Source organism: Lepisma saccharinum, chromosome 21 (genome assembly GCF_977018435.1).
Source record: "Lepisma saccharinum chromosome 21, izLepSacc3.1, whole genome shotgun sequence".
In the NCBI taxonomy this organism is placed as follows: Eukaryota; Metazoa; Arthropoda; class Insecta; order Zygentoma; family Lepismatidae; genus Lepisma; species Lepisma saccharinum.
The window spans coordinates 23,561,609-23,577,135 of NC_139249.1; the positions used below are offsets into that span (position 1 = coordinate 23,561,609).

Below are 15,527 nucleotides of genomic sequence, written 5' to 3' on the forward strand. Positions count from 1 at the left end.
TGTGCAAATATGCATGGAGTGGCATGCATGCTTTTGTGGTTGGAGGGGGAGGGGTGAGGTGTGTGAGTGAATTTTCATTTCTGTTTAGTTCCTTGTAAAGTTGTTGTTTTCCAGCACTGCACATTTGAAAAGCTCCCATCCCAAGAGGCTTCCAAGAGTCAAATGTTACTTACCTGCTAAGGGTTATCTAGATTTTTTTAGTAACAAAGAAAAACAGTACAATAATGAAAACCTTGTTTTTGCAATAACAAAAACATTGTTTTTACAATAACGAAAACATTGTTTTATCTTCATAAAAATGTTAGTTTTGTGTTAAATAAACAGATCTCATGTAGGCTGTAATTAAATTGACCAGTAATTGGTCAGTACTTGGTAGTTTTTCTGTTGTTTTTTTAATATATTTTTTTTCCTATTATTTTGATCAGTTCAGTCAGTATTTGCCCTTTGTCTAGTTTCCAGCCTTGTAAACACAACCTGATGTTTTTGAAATGATTTCTATGGTGTCCCAGTGACTGAAGGAAATCAGCATCCATGCCCTGCATCCCAACCATAGGAGCATTTTGTATATACCATTTCTTTTATTTCACTTTTCATCATTTATTTTCGACAATGTTGAATAAGCCTTTGATATTTTGATTAACATGCAGAGTTAAAGGCATGACACTTGTTTATTAGCATGTTGGATTATTATTCAGAGGTATATGAGTGGGAACCCTGTTACTTTCTGAATGTACCTTGTAAAAATCAGCTCCATGTGTTTACATTAGCCTCATCTGCTATCTGCTCTTTCTGCAGGTGAGAAAGAAGATGGACGGCATTGTGTTGATTGCTGTTGGTAAAGACGGAGACACAAAAACGCTTGCTCCCAAATCAGTCGACCAGCTGCTTGGGTTCAAGAGAAACCAGAAGAATGTAAAAGTCCTGCAAGTGTCAGCACCAGACAGTGAGTATATTGTGAAACTCCATAGAATACACAGAATCTGACTTAGAAAGTGGGAACCATCCAGATGTTTTCATAATGCATATTATCCTCCATGAAATCATAAGATGTAAATGTAAATGTAATATTATAATACTACCTTCTGTAATTGGAGACCTTTGTCTGTCTCTGTTGAAGGTAAATAAATAAATTAATAGCAGGAGACCCTGGTTCGATTCCTGGGGTGATTGATCTCTGGTAGAAATTTTTCCTTGTCTCCTCACTTGGAGTGTGTCTGGGGCTCACCCAGCCTCTTTACCAGTAGGTACCTGAGGTGACCCTCTGGTTTCAAGGGCTGAGATGGAGAATGCATGGATGGAGTAACTATAACTTTTAGTTCAATAGCTGCACCTCTGACCTACATTACCATTCTCCTATTCCATCTTGACTTCATCTTAAATAAGATGAGATTTTGTGCATAATTTTCTCACAAATTCAGTGATGAAATTCGTTATCATTAGAGCCACATATTTATGATAAATAAAAGATCAAGATATCGGTACAAAAACTGAGCATATTTCAGGCTTAAAAGCAATATATAAAATGGCATATTGGTGTTAAAATGGTGAATAAAACCCTAAATTTGATTTAAAGACAACTTATTACACAAAATTAACATTTAGCTTGTAATAGTACCTTTATCCTTTAAGAAGTTTATGCCTCTGTAAAGGTGTCAATTTTTGCTTCTCAAATATTTACAGCAGAACTAATCAACTTTACATGATTTGCATAACTCGCAGGATAATTCAGACCTCTGAAGGTGTCACGTTGGTAAATAATCCTAAATTTCATGTTTAAAAGTTTATTTAACATTTGCAGTTCATTCCACGTTATTTTGTGGCAAAACATGGTAGGAAAATGACCTCACACCTTTCAAAAACATGAAACACATTTCGTGTTTTTGTCAAATATGAAATATGCATGCCCCTAGTTATCATGGATGTTCATTTGGAAATTTCCATGTGTTAAACGTCTCTTACAATGCTTTTCGTGTATTCTGCTCCTTAGGAACCAAAAAAAAAAGTAAATATGAGTTCTCATGTGACATCATTACTTAAACTGGGTAAAATACAAAGTAGGCTGAGCAGTTGCTGATGTACCATATCGATCTCAGCTGATACCAGTGATGTTGGTGTTGGAAAGTATTTGTTGAAATTTAATCACAGATATCAGAGGCTCTGAAAAATAAAAAAATGGCCACGGTATGGTGGAGATATTGGTTTTGTGGTTAAATAATTATCTTATGTGAAATTATAAATATTTGAAGGCAAAACTTTGGTAGATTGATGCAGAGTGCTGCAGGCAGAGGATTTCGCTAGAGTGCCAAATAGTTGGCACAGACGATGCTAGATAATTTGGAATTTAAGACCTTCTTTGCTTGACTGAATAATGCCCAAACAGGCAAAATGAGCAGTATACACTCGAAGCACAGTAGTACACGTGTAACCATAATTTGTCTGTGCTAGTAGGTTCTCCGAGATCGATCATGAAATGAAAGACTATCTTACAATACACAGTGATATGTGAAAATGAAAATGATGATTGTGGGCTGAAACTACCAAGGTGAATATTTCACACGTGTGTGTCTAAGATTATTGTCTCATTAAAATGATAATCCATTGTAAAAGCTTGAGGGAGGGAGACCCGAAGGAGTACAAGCAAGTAAAAGTGGTCCATACAGTACTCATATCATATAGCACATTTTAAAATGCATAATTATTCTGAATTACTTTAAATCATTTCAATTTCCACGTATTGGCATCTGTGTTAGTGGGAATCTGTAATATTATATAATAATACGAGGGACGTTCCGAAAGTAAGTTTCATCATTTTTTTTTCACTGGGAAGCTTTATTACAAACAGAAGAATACAGTGTCATAACAAAATACAATCTTTTGGCTATTTTTCCACATAGTCGTTACCGACATTGATACATTTGTTGTACTGGGAAATCAATTTCAAGAAATCCTCCTGGTGAAAATCGGTGCCCAGTGATTTAAGGAAGTTCTTCACCTTCACAGCCAGTTGCACTTCTTCGTTGGTTCCGAAGTGACGTCCCGATAGTGCTGACTTCAACTCAGGAAAAAGGTGGAAGTCTGATGGGGCAAGATCGAGGCTGTAGGCCGGGTGATTCAATCTCTCTCATTACAGACAACAAATGTGTTCTGCAGTGACCCTTGCTGTGTGGGGTCTTGCATTGTCGTCCAAGGTCAAAACCCCTCGACTTAAGAGCCTTGGTCTCTTGCATTGAATGGCAGACTTCAGTTTGCTTAGTGTGTGGCAATAGCATGTACAACAAATGTATCAATGTCGGTAACGACTATGTGGAAAAATAGCCAAAAGATTGTATTTTGTTATGACACTGTATTCTTCTGTTTGTATTAAAGCTTCCCAGTGAAAAAAAAATGATGAAACTTACTTTCGGAACGTCCCTCGTATTATTATATAATATTACAGATTCCCACTAACACAGATGCCAATACGTGGAAATTGAAATGATTTAAAGTAATTCAGAATAATTATGCATTTTAAAATGTGCTATATGATATGAGTACTGTATGGACCACTTCCATTTGTGATGACATTTCCAACACATGTCTTTCTGCCATATTGGTTTGCACTCGAATGAGCTCAGGCACGTCGGCCTGCTGCTTATCTCTATTCTTCAGCACTCTGCGCATGCGCCATCGCTCCTCTGCTGTCGCTCCTCCTGTAGTGAATTCAGGAAAGATTGTCTTTTGTTATGGCAATGTGTTTTCTCACTTTGTAATACAGATTCCCTGTGAAAAAATGACGAAACTTAACTTTCGGAATATCCCTCGTATTATACTGTATATATATATGATATCTGTAATATTGGTATTGGAGGAAATTGGTATCCCTAAGCCCTACTAAAAGATTTTAGGTACTTGTATTTTGGTCATAGGTTTTAGATTAAACCACATGGCAGTACATAGTAAATGGCAATACATTGCTGTGTAAATCAATAGGCTATTAAAATGTTTGTGAAACCAACACACGTGAATGAAATTTATATGTATTTCTTTATATAACATGTAGGAACCTGTTTACAATTGTGCCTTTCTTTTCTTTCAGCAAATAAACAGTAAAATGGCACTATACAAGGTAAGTTATTTAAAAAAAAATACATTTTTAATAATTTACTTGTAATATGCTCTAATCAAAGCTGATTTATTTTTGGTATGGACACTTGCAACAGTCAGATATACAGGGTGTACATGATGAACCTGTGGGATTTTGAAGTGATGGAAAATTAAAACAAACACACGTGCACATTTTTTGGTAATTTTTAGGAATGGGCCGATATGAAATTTTGACTGATAGCGATAAGGTAACAATATAAAATTTACCGATACCGATAACCGATATTCTACCGATCCGATATAAAATTAGAAATGGTCCTTGAAGAACCTGAAAGGTTCATTGACCTCATTAATAAATGTGTGTTTCAAGGTGACTGCAGAGAAAAATAAATTGCATATTTAGAAATTTACTTTTTTAGAAAATAGGGCATGGAGATTATACATAAAAATTACAACAAAATGGGAGAATTTTTTGCACTAAATTATCAGACATTTATCGATATATCGGATCGGTTAAATAATCGGTAATTTTACCGATATCCCTATATCGGCTGATACCAATAGAGAATTTTATTGCCAATTGCATCTCAAAAAGTTTCGACAAAAATTACCACACTTCTATGTGAGCGAGCACCCTTAGTGACACAAAGGATGACCAGCTGGTATTCCAACTTCATGCGCTGCAGAACGTCGTCAGGGATGGTATCAATAGCAGCAACAAGTTGGTTACACAAGGCATTCACGTTTGATACCTTCGTTGAGTAAACTGCGTCCTTAACATACCCCCAAAGGAAGAAGTGATATCTGGGCTATGTGGTGGCTTTCCTGATCGACTTCCACAGGCTAGTCAATGATTTCTCTTGAGAAGACTCCTTTTTCACAAAAGTGACAACTGCACTGCCAAGCATGCTGCATGTGAACTAAAAAAAAAAACACACGCACTTGAACATACAGGGTGTTTCATAAGTTCGTTTACAATGCTTGGGAGGTGATTGTACGAGTGAAAATAAGGTGGAAAGTTCATGTAACGAAATTCCGGAAACTGCTTTGTTGCAGAGTATTTGATGTTTGAAAACGTGGGAAAATGATTTTCTGAAGTGAATAATGGCAAAGCGGGTGGAGAGAAATCGTTGGTGTTGGGCGGTCCACTAAGAAATTGGGTACGCTCTTGTCAAAAAATCACGCAGCAATGTTGTGCAATGTCGGTGCAAGGGATTCCCCAAAGGACGCGAACGAAGATGTTTTTGACGGGAGTGGGGTGGGTGTGCATTCTGCATGAGCTGGTATCGACGAAAATTGGCATGTGTTGAATGGCACCAAAAAACAAAGAAAATTTCCTGAGCGAAGGGCACCATGACGTAAAAACAAAAAAAATGAACTGTCATAGGTTGCATACCCTGAAGGGCACCCAGTATGCTTAATGGAGATGTGAAGGGAACCTCATCACAGACGGTTTTCAAAGTGTCCACCATGTACTTCCAAGCAGAGGCGATAACGGCGAATAGTCTAGTGCGACCCAACAACCCTGGCATTTCTGCTATTGATGCTGCAGCTACATTGATACGGGCAACGAGGTCCTCGGCTGACACGACAGGCGTTTCGTAAATGAGGCGTTTCATCTCTCCCCAGAGGAAGAAATCCAGGGGCGTAATATCAGGTGATCGAGGTGACCATGGCTCAGGCCCTCCCCTGCCAATGCACTGGTTTGTGGAATACGGTATTGAGGAAATAGCACACATTCCGATCGAAATGTGGGGGTGCACCATCGTGTTGAAACCACAGTCTTTGTCTCAGTGCCAAGGGCACGTCCTCTAGTAGTTCAGGCAAAACCTCACTGAGAAATGCTTGATAAGTGGGTCCACATAGGCAAACAGGGAGAATGTACGGTCCAATCAAATGGTCATGCAGTATCCCGCACCACACATTCACTGCAAATCTGTGCTGATGATGTGCCACTAGCAGTGCATGTGGATTTTCATGTTCCCACACATGACTGTTTTTACTATTGAACACACCAGTTTTCGTGAAGATAGCCTCATCAGTCCATAGTACCGTATTCTGAAAATTGGGGATAGTTTCAATTTGATGGAACAAACCATTAGCAAAAGTCCTCACGTGCGCCAAATTCTCGAGGTAAATGATCTTGCACTTTCTTCAATTTGTACGGGTGCATCCCCTCTTCTGCCAGGACTCGCCACACATTCACATGGGAGGTGTTTCGTTCGTGGAGTGCACGCGTACTGGTGCCTGGATGATCCATCACTGCAGTTAGCACATCTTCCACAAACCGTCGTGTTCGCACAGTTCGCGGTCGTCCAACTTCTCGATGAGGTGGCAACACTGATCCTGTTATCCGAAGTCGAGTGTCTACAGTTTGAAATAAGGTGTGCGATGGTAACACCCTATTTGGAAAACGTGCCCCATACAGACGCCTTGCAGCACGGCTATTACCTTCAGCCTCCCCATAAATCAGATGCATGTCCGCCAGCTCTTGGGACATGTATGCAGCCATCCCTTACACCAGGCTACAAGTGTTTATGGCCGTTAACACTAGTACACTTCACAGAACACGATGGGCTGTGGCTAAGAATTAACACATAACACTGCTAGGTCAAATGTTTGCCCAACACTACTGTCAAAGAACCTCACGTCTTTCCATTCAACTGTGAATGTTTAACAACCTGCTGCTGGCACAGCACCTGAAGCACGAATGGCACAGACACATGCGCTCCTTCATGAGGAAACCTACACTGTTGGTGCCCCTAGCGGGAAATGTGGTACTTAATGTCAGATCACACGGACACACATCTGCCCTTCAGGGTATGCAACCTATGACAGTTCATTTTTTTTGTTTTTACGTCATGGTGCCCTTTGCTCAGGAAATTTTCTTTGTTTTTTGGTGCCATTCAACACATGCCAATTTTCGTCGATACCAGCTCACGCAGAACGCACACCCACCCCACTCCCGTCAACATCTTCGTTCGCGTCCTTTGGGGAATCCCTTGCGCTGACATTGCACAACATTGCCGCGTGATTTTTTGACAAGAGCGTACCCAATTTCTTAGTGGACCGCCCAACACCGACGACTTCTCTCCACCCGTTTTGCCATTATTCACTTCAGAAAATCATTTTCCCAGGTTTTCAAACGTCAATAACTCGGCAACAAAGCTGTTTCCGGAATTTCGTTACATGAACTTTCCACCTTATTTTCACTTGTACAATCACCTCCCAAGCATTGTAAATGAACTTACGAAACACCCTGTATATGGCACCAAATACAAATGACTGGATTGTCGTAGCTTTACTTTCTGATTTTTAACATTGCGTCGAAACCGCGGAGGTTCATCCTGTACACCCTGTATTTAATTTAGATGTGCATGATGTCTTACTGTCCACTACTTAAGCCTATTTTCTTAAATCCATATTAAATTTTTTTATATATTACTTCCTATGGAAAAAAGCACTACTTTCTCCATTATTTGAACTAATTGATACATTCAGCAATATGCCATGGAAATTTATGACATGATTTCTTGTGTAGAGTAGCGTGGACTGACTATTTGTTTATGTTGCATTTGGTAACTACGAGGGGATTAGATAATTTTCCAGCCTAGCAATGAAAACATGGTGACAGGGACACAGTGATGGCATTTTATTCAACATAGTTCCCTTTCAGGTTGACACACTTGGTACAGCGATCCTGCAACAATTCTATCCCATGATAAGAAAAGAGTTTGTCTTGTGCTGCAAACCATTCCTCTACAGCCGCTATGACGTCTTTTGTGTCACTAAATTCAGTACCTTTCAGGTGTATCTTAAGTTTTGGGAAAAGATAAATAGTCTGAGGAGGCCAGATCTGGAGAATAAGGGGGATGGTTAATGATATCGAACTTCAATTCATTTAGTTTTTTCATTAACGCCTGCCTTGTGGCAAGTATCATTGTCTTTCAAGAAGGCGATGCGTTTGGACAGTTTTCCTTGCCTCTTTTCCTTCAAGGCGGCTTGCAATTTTTCCAGAAGATTCACATATTGTTCAGCATTCAGTGTAGTGCCTTTTTCCAAATATTGGCTAAGTATTACCCCCTCACAATCCCCAAAAAATGACACCCATCACTTTCCCTGAAGATTTTTGTCTGCAACATTTCTTCGGCCTTGGTGACCCACTATGGCGCCACTGCATAGACTGAGCTTTGGTGTCAGGATCATATACATGTAATAATGTTTCATACACAGTAACAATTTGTTTAATAAAGTTGAAAGCACTCGCTGAAAAATGGCCCAAACACACTCTGTGCACAGTTCCATCTTGCCCATGTGTGATCAGCTGTGAGAAGTTTGGGTACCCACTTGGCCGACAATTTTTTCATACCCAGTTCTTCATGCACAATGTAATGCACACGCTCCACACTGATCCCTACGTTCTCTGCAATGCGTGACAGACCAATTCACCTGTCTGCGAGGATCATGTCATGGACAATATCCACAGTTTCCATGGTCACCACTGTTTTGGGCCTTCCACACCTCTCCTCATCTTCGGTGCTCATCCTCCTCTTGAACTCTGACACCCACGATTTCACTGTGCTATATGAAGGACAGTCTCTGCGTCAATTCATCAAAAATTTCCTTTGCTCCCATATTATTTGCAAAGAGGTACTTGATGACTGCACTCTTCTCACATTTGGTAAAAGTCACACACTGCTCCACCATGGTCACTTCAAACCTGTGACATAAGAGAACTATTACGATTACATTTATGGTTTTAGGCAAAACATCCTCTAAAACATGGTCACATAACATACTAAATGGATTTTGAAATATGAGTTGATTTTCTGTGTTAGGTCGGAAACTTATCTAATCCTCTATCTGTTGTTATAACAATACGGATTACTTCTTTTCTCTTCCATTATTGCTCAAGAATAGTACAATATTGAGCAAAGATTTATGCTTTTTATGTTTGCTAATTTTAAGGAATTCACTGCACGGCTAACTATTATAGCATGTTTTGTCAAAAATTACAAACTACACTTGATTGATAAATTGATAACAATTATTGACTAATAATGGCCGATCAATTTATTGGTGTATCAGTAGTATTACTGATTCAGTATTTCTGCAAATATCCTAATTCTGTCAATTCCGTCTCTACTCGAAAAAAGAAATAATGGTGAGTACTTCGAAATTGTTAATAATAGTGATTACACTTGTAATGGCTCCAAATTTAAATCTACCTTGTAATAACACACGTTACATGCTTCTTTTTGAACCTACAAGGGTGCATGTGAAATGAAACATGTACCATTGTTGTCGTAATCTTTTATTTGCTTATATACAAGGTTGCAAGTATTTAATATTATTTCAATATTTGCTGTCTTGAGTTTTATTTTGTATTGTATGGATGCTACAGCATTCAAAGTACAGTAAGGCAAGGGAACACTAGAAATTCTAGAATCAGGTTAGGACAGTGCTTGGACAGTTATAATATGTAGTGTGTTAAATCTAAATTCAACAGAGTGCGGAAAGTGGATGGGAAGATGGCATATCAGGTTTTAACGATAACTAACGTCAGTAGATGTAGAGAATGTGTAAGAAAGTAGCAATATTTTTTTGATTACATGTTATGAGGGGCGAAACTTGAAAGTTCGAAGGGGTGCTTGCATACCCTTTAATTTTCTTTTGCACCCCTTTTTTTTTACCAAATGCACTATATACTCTTGCAGTGCAAAATTACATTATGATGTAAACCGTGTCAAAATTAGTGTAGAATGTTGTGTGTTGAAGTGAAACCGCTATTATTGTATGCGGCAGGGAAGCCATTGCTTTTAACATGAAATTGAAGCTGTTTTTACTTTCATCCCCTTTGTTGTTATGAATTGTTTTAGTCACCTGGCCCTTTTGTGGTTTTTGAGAATTACCTGTATTAGTGTGGGTTGTTTTATATTTTCTTCTTTGAGCATTGTTGATGATAGCAAGGATGATCCTTTTTTTCATTTTTGAATTTCATTACTTAATTCAATAGAATTGTAATTAGTGTTTTTTTATGTTTACATTGCATGACTACTTTCTTGCAGTGTAAGGCACAATACCTTGAACGAGCCTTGTTTGTATCAAATTACAAAACAAAATAAAGTTAAAATGAAATGCTCAATCATAAAATACATAAAAATTGAGCAAGTTACTTTAGTAGTCTGTGACTTATATTCACAGACATCTCTAAAAGTTGATGTAGTGACAAGCATGCATGGGTTTCATGTTTTCTTTTATTTTGAACATCACACCCCTTACATTTCATTCTGCACTCTCAGCACTCCTAGATGATTAATCTTGGTACTTCCTCCGCATCATTGATTGATTGATTTGTTGGTTTAAGCCCAATGGAGCTACAGTTTACAGTGTGATCCAAACCACTGTGCCATGTGCCTCCACCGGGTATCAAACCTGGGACCCCTTGTTTACACTATGCCATCATAAAGGTCCCTGCCACAGCATGGTATGTGCAAATAGTGGTCCCATGTATTTTTATTATGTTTTTTTTTTTGCCCCAAGAAGGATCTATCTATTTTCAACATGACTAGCATAGTTGTAGGAATATACCAATGCTACATACTATTCAGTGTTTTTTTTTTTTTTTTTTTTTTTTTTTTTTTTTTTTTTTTTTTTTTTTTTTTTTTTTTTTTTGGGTAAAATGTATAAATTCCATCTCTGCCAAAAATCATTTGTACATCACAGCAAGTTTCAAAAGCATGCTCCTGAAAGGTCCTGCCTCAAGAGGCTAACACGCAGGAAAGGCTCCCATTCATTAAGAGATTAAAGTTTATTTAATATAAAGAAAGAGTAAATGATGTCAAAATGAATTAACAGTTTCATGTTTAAACCTTTTTTTTTAAATTCATTGCATTTTTTTTCTTTTTTTAGCCTTTTGGTTCAACCAATGAGCTTTCAGAAGACAATCAGCACTTAATTTGTAAAACTAGTAGATACGTGATTACTTCACAGTATTGGTGTTTACTTAATTGTGTTTGTATTTTTTTTATTTTTAGAAAGTGATTGTTCTTATTGACGGGCCTTGGCAACAATTTATGTACCATAATAATTACATTACTGCTATTCAATAATGGCATGTTTTAAAGATATATATTGAGAAAGAGATATTTGGATCTCTTGTCTAGGAATTATTTCCTGTAGTGAATTTTATTTGTGGATTTTGATTGCCCGTTTGCGCAAATGAAGGAAAGTATTTTCAAATAGAGAATGTTTTTAATGAAAAGTGAAAACTAATGCTCGATTGTAGTATTATCTTTACTGAAGATATTTATGTAAAAGCTTAACTTTTCATATGTTTTTATGGTGAAGGTATACTTTATTGTTTCTTTTTTGTGTGGTGATGTATGTTGTACCCAATCGAAGCATGTATTAATGCAAGAACAATCCACCAATGGTCTCTTCAGTAGCAAACAAAATGACAATGCTGTCTTGTGGCTGGATCAAGTAATATGGGTAGGCTTGTGAGCTATGTATTCAGTACATGTCACAACACTATCAATTTGTTCAGCTGTTTTTGAACTGCTGGGAATTGGAAAATTTAGAACTGATTGTGAGTGTCGAATGCCCTATGTACAGTGAGAGTCCCAAGTATAATACCTTCCTTCCATCAGTTTAGATAAACGATTTCTCATTATATAAGTAATCTTGCGATTTCATGGAATAAAACAGTATATTTTTAAAAATTATTTCTGATTTAAATTGCTCACAAGATTTGATAATTTGCGATTGGTTTTCTGGAAATGCCTTTTTTTTTTTACTTAATACATCAGTGACACTGATGAATTTTAAAACCATACTAAAACAAATTATGGTCAAATTCAATTTTGCTCATTGATTAGTAGTTGTACTTTCCACAACAATGAAATTAACATTGACAATGATGAGAATGAGACTTGTTTGAACTGTTGGCCAATCAAATTTTAATTCGCAATTTAATTCAGTTTGTTTCGTGGCATTGTTGTTTCAAGTTGTGCATTGTGGGCATTTGGTATGGGAATTCATGCATTTTTACTGCTCGACCACATAATTTTTATGAAATGGTAATTTTTTGTAACTGGTCAGTAATGTTGCACACAAATATGCAACTACTTTGTTGATTATTGATGTTGCATTTTGTATATCACTACATGGTTTATTCTGAGGTGAATTGAAGTGAGAAAAAAAATAACTTCATAAAGTTAAAAAAAAAACTACATATATAACAAGGATTTCAAACAAGCTCTTTAATCTGTGCTTATTTTTCAACACTGGGTAGGCTCAAGTATTCTGTGCAATTGTAAAAATGAAAACAATTTGAAGATATGACTAATAATTTTCAATCATCACATCAATAAATAAGAAACATGACAATTTCAGCACAAATCAAATTATATTTGTACAATTTACTGGTAGGCATACAACATTATAAGAATTTAAATTTATGTGTAGTTAGAATGTGATTGTCATGTGAAGCATAGAATGTATGCATTTCTGATAAAATTACTAACCAATTGGAATTTAAATCAGCACAGTAGGTGGTGGCGTGACGCAAATTTTTCACACACCTATGGGAATTAGAGAGTGTACAGGTAACTATTTTGTGAAGAATAGAATAAGTCACTATGGTTTAAATCTCGTGGGAATATGACAGAGCAACCTCCCCTTTTTTCCAATATTTATGCAAGACACGTTCCTATATACATTGCACTATTTAGGCATCCTTTTTGCTTAAATTAAACTATCCTTATTTGTATGAGACGAATTATTATTATCTTTAAATTCTACTGCATTTTGCTCATAAGGATGATATCTGAATGTTTTAAGATGTTTGATGTTGCAAACATGTTCCAACATGTCCTCCTATACAGGCCAGTGAAGGTATTAATAATCCAAAGGTTTTTGAAATATTTTAAGTTACTGCACAACATATTATTTGTTTCTTATAGTCATGGATTATTTTTACTGAGAGATATATATGCAAGTTCATTCATTAACAACATATCAGTTCTGTTACCAAACTTTCATCTGAGTTTTTTTTTCCCGGGGTGCATTAGACAACATAAAGGCAGTTAAAAAGGTTTTAAAAAATATCTTGAAATCGACAAGAAATGATTGAAAAATGGAAATCACGTGTACTCTCTTACCAAAGCAGGTTCCTTTTTCCCATGTTGCTTCTTTTTTTTTATTCTGTTACTCCATTGTCTATAAGCATAAGCCATAGATTTACAATGATGGCAGCGGTTCTCCGAACTTGTCGAAATAAAGATGCAGAAAGTAAGCACAGATTATTGAGCTCTAGAGAAAAGTCCCTGAAATGTAAATAATACCTGAGTGCCTTCAATTCATCCGATGATAATGATTGATGCAACTCCTGTGGATAGTCTACAGGAACTATTAAGCAGTGGACCAATCGCAATGTATCTTTAAAAATGCAGTCAAGTTGTCCATATGGATTTGCAGCAGTGCATTTGTCTGTGGTGCTGCATTTTATGATGTTTATTACATATTACGTCATGGCCTGTATTAGATGTTTCACTGGGGCGATAATGCACATCGTATCCAGGTGAACTTCATTTAGTTTGAAATGCTGGTTCACTGGATGATGGCGCTCTTCGTTTCCATGTGAATAATCTTCAGCCACTTATTTGTTAGGTGTAGCCTCCATGTGATGTACGTTGGCTGTGGATGGTTGTGTGTACTTTGCACCCGGTTCATTATTGCCTTTTTCCTGAGTTAGATTTTTTTTAAAGTTTGTTTTTTTAAAAATAAATTTCAATATATGTTTATTTGCTGGGAAAATTAGATGTGTTTTTGCTAGTTTTTCAGGTTGTAAAATATATTTTATTTTGTAGAAAAATGAAACTTAATTATTTCTTACAGTTGTTTTGACAGGGGGATAGGCTTATATCGGGGCTGAGCGGATACCCATGTTGATGTATCGATATTGGAAAGTATCATTTCGAATTTATTTAGTGACACTGGCTGATAATTTTACAACATTTTGGGAATCTACAGGGCTCGCAAATGTGTCGTGCAACACTTTTGTAGAGTTTTCTTATCCTGGGAATTATCCAAAATTCGAAATTTGCATTTATTTTGCACTAATATTGAGAAAAATTGCATAACAGGCATTTTAATATTCTGACGTAATTATGGAAAATGTATGCATATAATTTGATTGGAATTCTTACACACTAATAGTAATCAATATTTTTAATAACTTTCAATTGTTGGTATTTGGGGGAATCAGTAAGAATATCTGCATTGGTTTGCGTGTTGGCTCAAAGTGGTATCGGTTTAGACCTAATTTTTGTGCATTTCATTAAGTGATGCACATTTTCTGGAAGAGGGGGAGGAAGGTTGTATTATCGGTTTGAATATGCAGTCGTTTGAATGTATGAAAAATATGTTGATTTTAAACACACTACAAAGCAAGAGTTCTTTGGATTATTTTCTATCCACAGCCATCTGTCTAGTCAATTTTGATATCTTAATAATACATACCTATAGAGCAACCACAAGTAAAAAGAAAAACTTCAGCAAAAAGTCTCCGTGCACCTTACTCTTGACCCGTTAACTCTGGCCATAAGGAAGCATGCTCCACTCTCCATGCAGAGTATGGTGCACAGGAGTCGCGGGTCTGCACTATAGTTTTGAAACTTCAGACTAGTAATGGAGACCTTATTTTTAAAATAAATGCTAGTCCATAAGACGAGACTGTAAGGCAGCTTAAGAAAAGACTATAATCAAGTGGATGGTATGTATTATTATTATTGTATTGAAATTGTGATAATTATTGTAAATGTTTTACATTTTCTGGAACTTCATGGAATTTGTATACATTTTGCAAGTGTTGGATAATACAGAGGCCTTTTAATCCTTCTTTAACAATGGAGAAGGGAATATATTTGACTAGTGGTATGCAGTTAAAGTATAATGTCCAAATAGACAATATGTATTTTTGTAACATATTGGGGAAAGTATAGTAGAGAAGAGGATTGTTACATTTTCACTTTTAAAGAATTACCTTCCCACAGAGGAAATTTTATGCATTTGCTCAAATCATGGAGGACCTTTTCAAATTCATTTCACTAAGGTTGAATATTTTGTTCATTTTAGATTGTAGTTATGTATATTTTAGAGAGTTGAATACATGTTTATGCTGGTGATATGTGGTTGCGAGGTTTTGGTTTCTTGTTTATTGTTTATTGTAAGCAGCCTGACAGAAGGTTATTAAATTCATAATTATTGGTTCAGTTAACAGTTATTTCACCCCAATTTGAAAAAAAAAATGAAACTGGTGTTTCTGTTGCAAGATGTTTCATCATATCAAGGTTCAAATCACTACAGCTTATTGCAGAGTAAATTAGGAAAACTTATGTGTATTGAATTGGAAATCCAGCCAAGTGCAATTTGCAAATGAT

At 36.5% G+C, this 15,527-nt stretch overlaps 1 protein-coding gene across 4 annotated transcripts in view; it reads left to right on the top strand.

The window, feature by feature from the left end:
* LOC146004385 (uncharacterized) overlaps window positions 1-14,283 on the top strand; it is a 72,320-nt gene extending 58,037 nt beyond the window's left edge. For all 4 annotated transcript variants that reach the window (XM_083143188.1, XM_083143191.1, XM_083143190.1 and 1 more), the window contains 3 exons: window positions 796-943; window positions 4,076-4,105; window positions 10,996-14,283. In XM_083143188.1, coding sequence (XP_082999314.1) covers window positions 796-943; window positions 4,076-4,089 — 162 coding nt within the window. In that variant the 3' untranslated portion in view covers window positions 4,090-4,105; window positions 10,996-14,283. The remainder of the gene's footprint in view (window positions 1-795; window positions 944-4,075; window positions 4,106-10,995) is intronic.
* The last annotated feature ends 1,244 nt before the right edge of the window (window positions 14,284-15,527 follow it).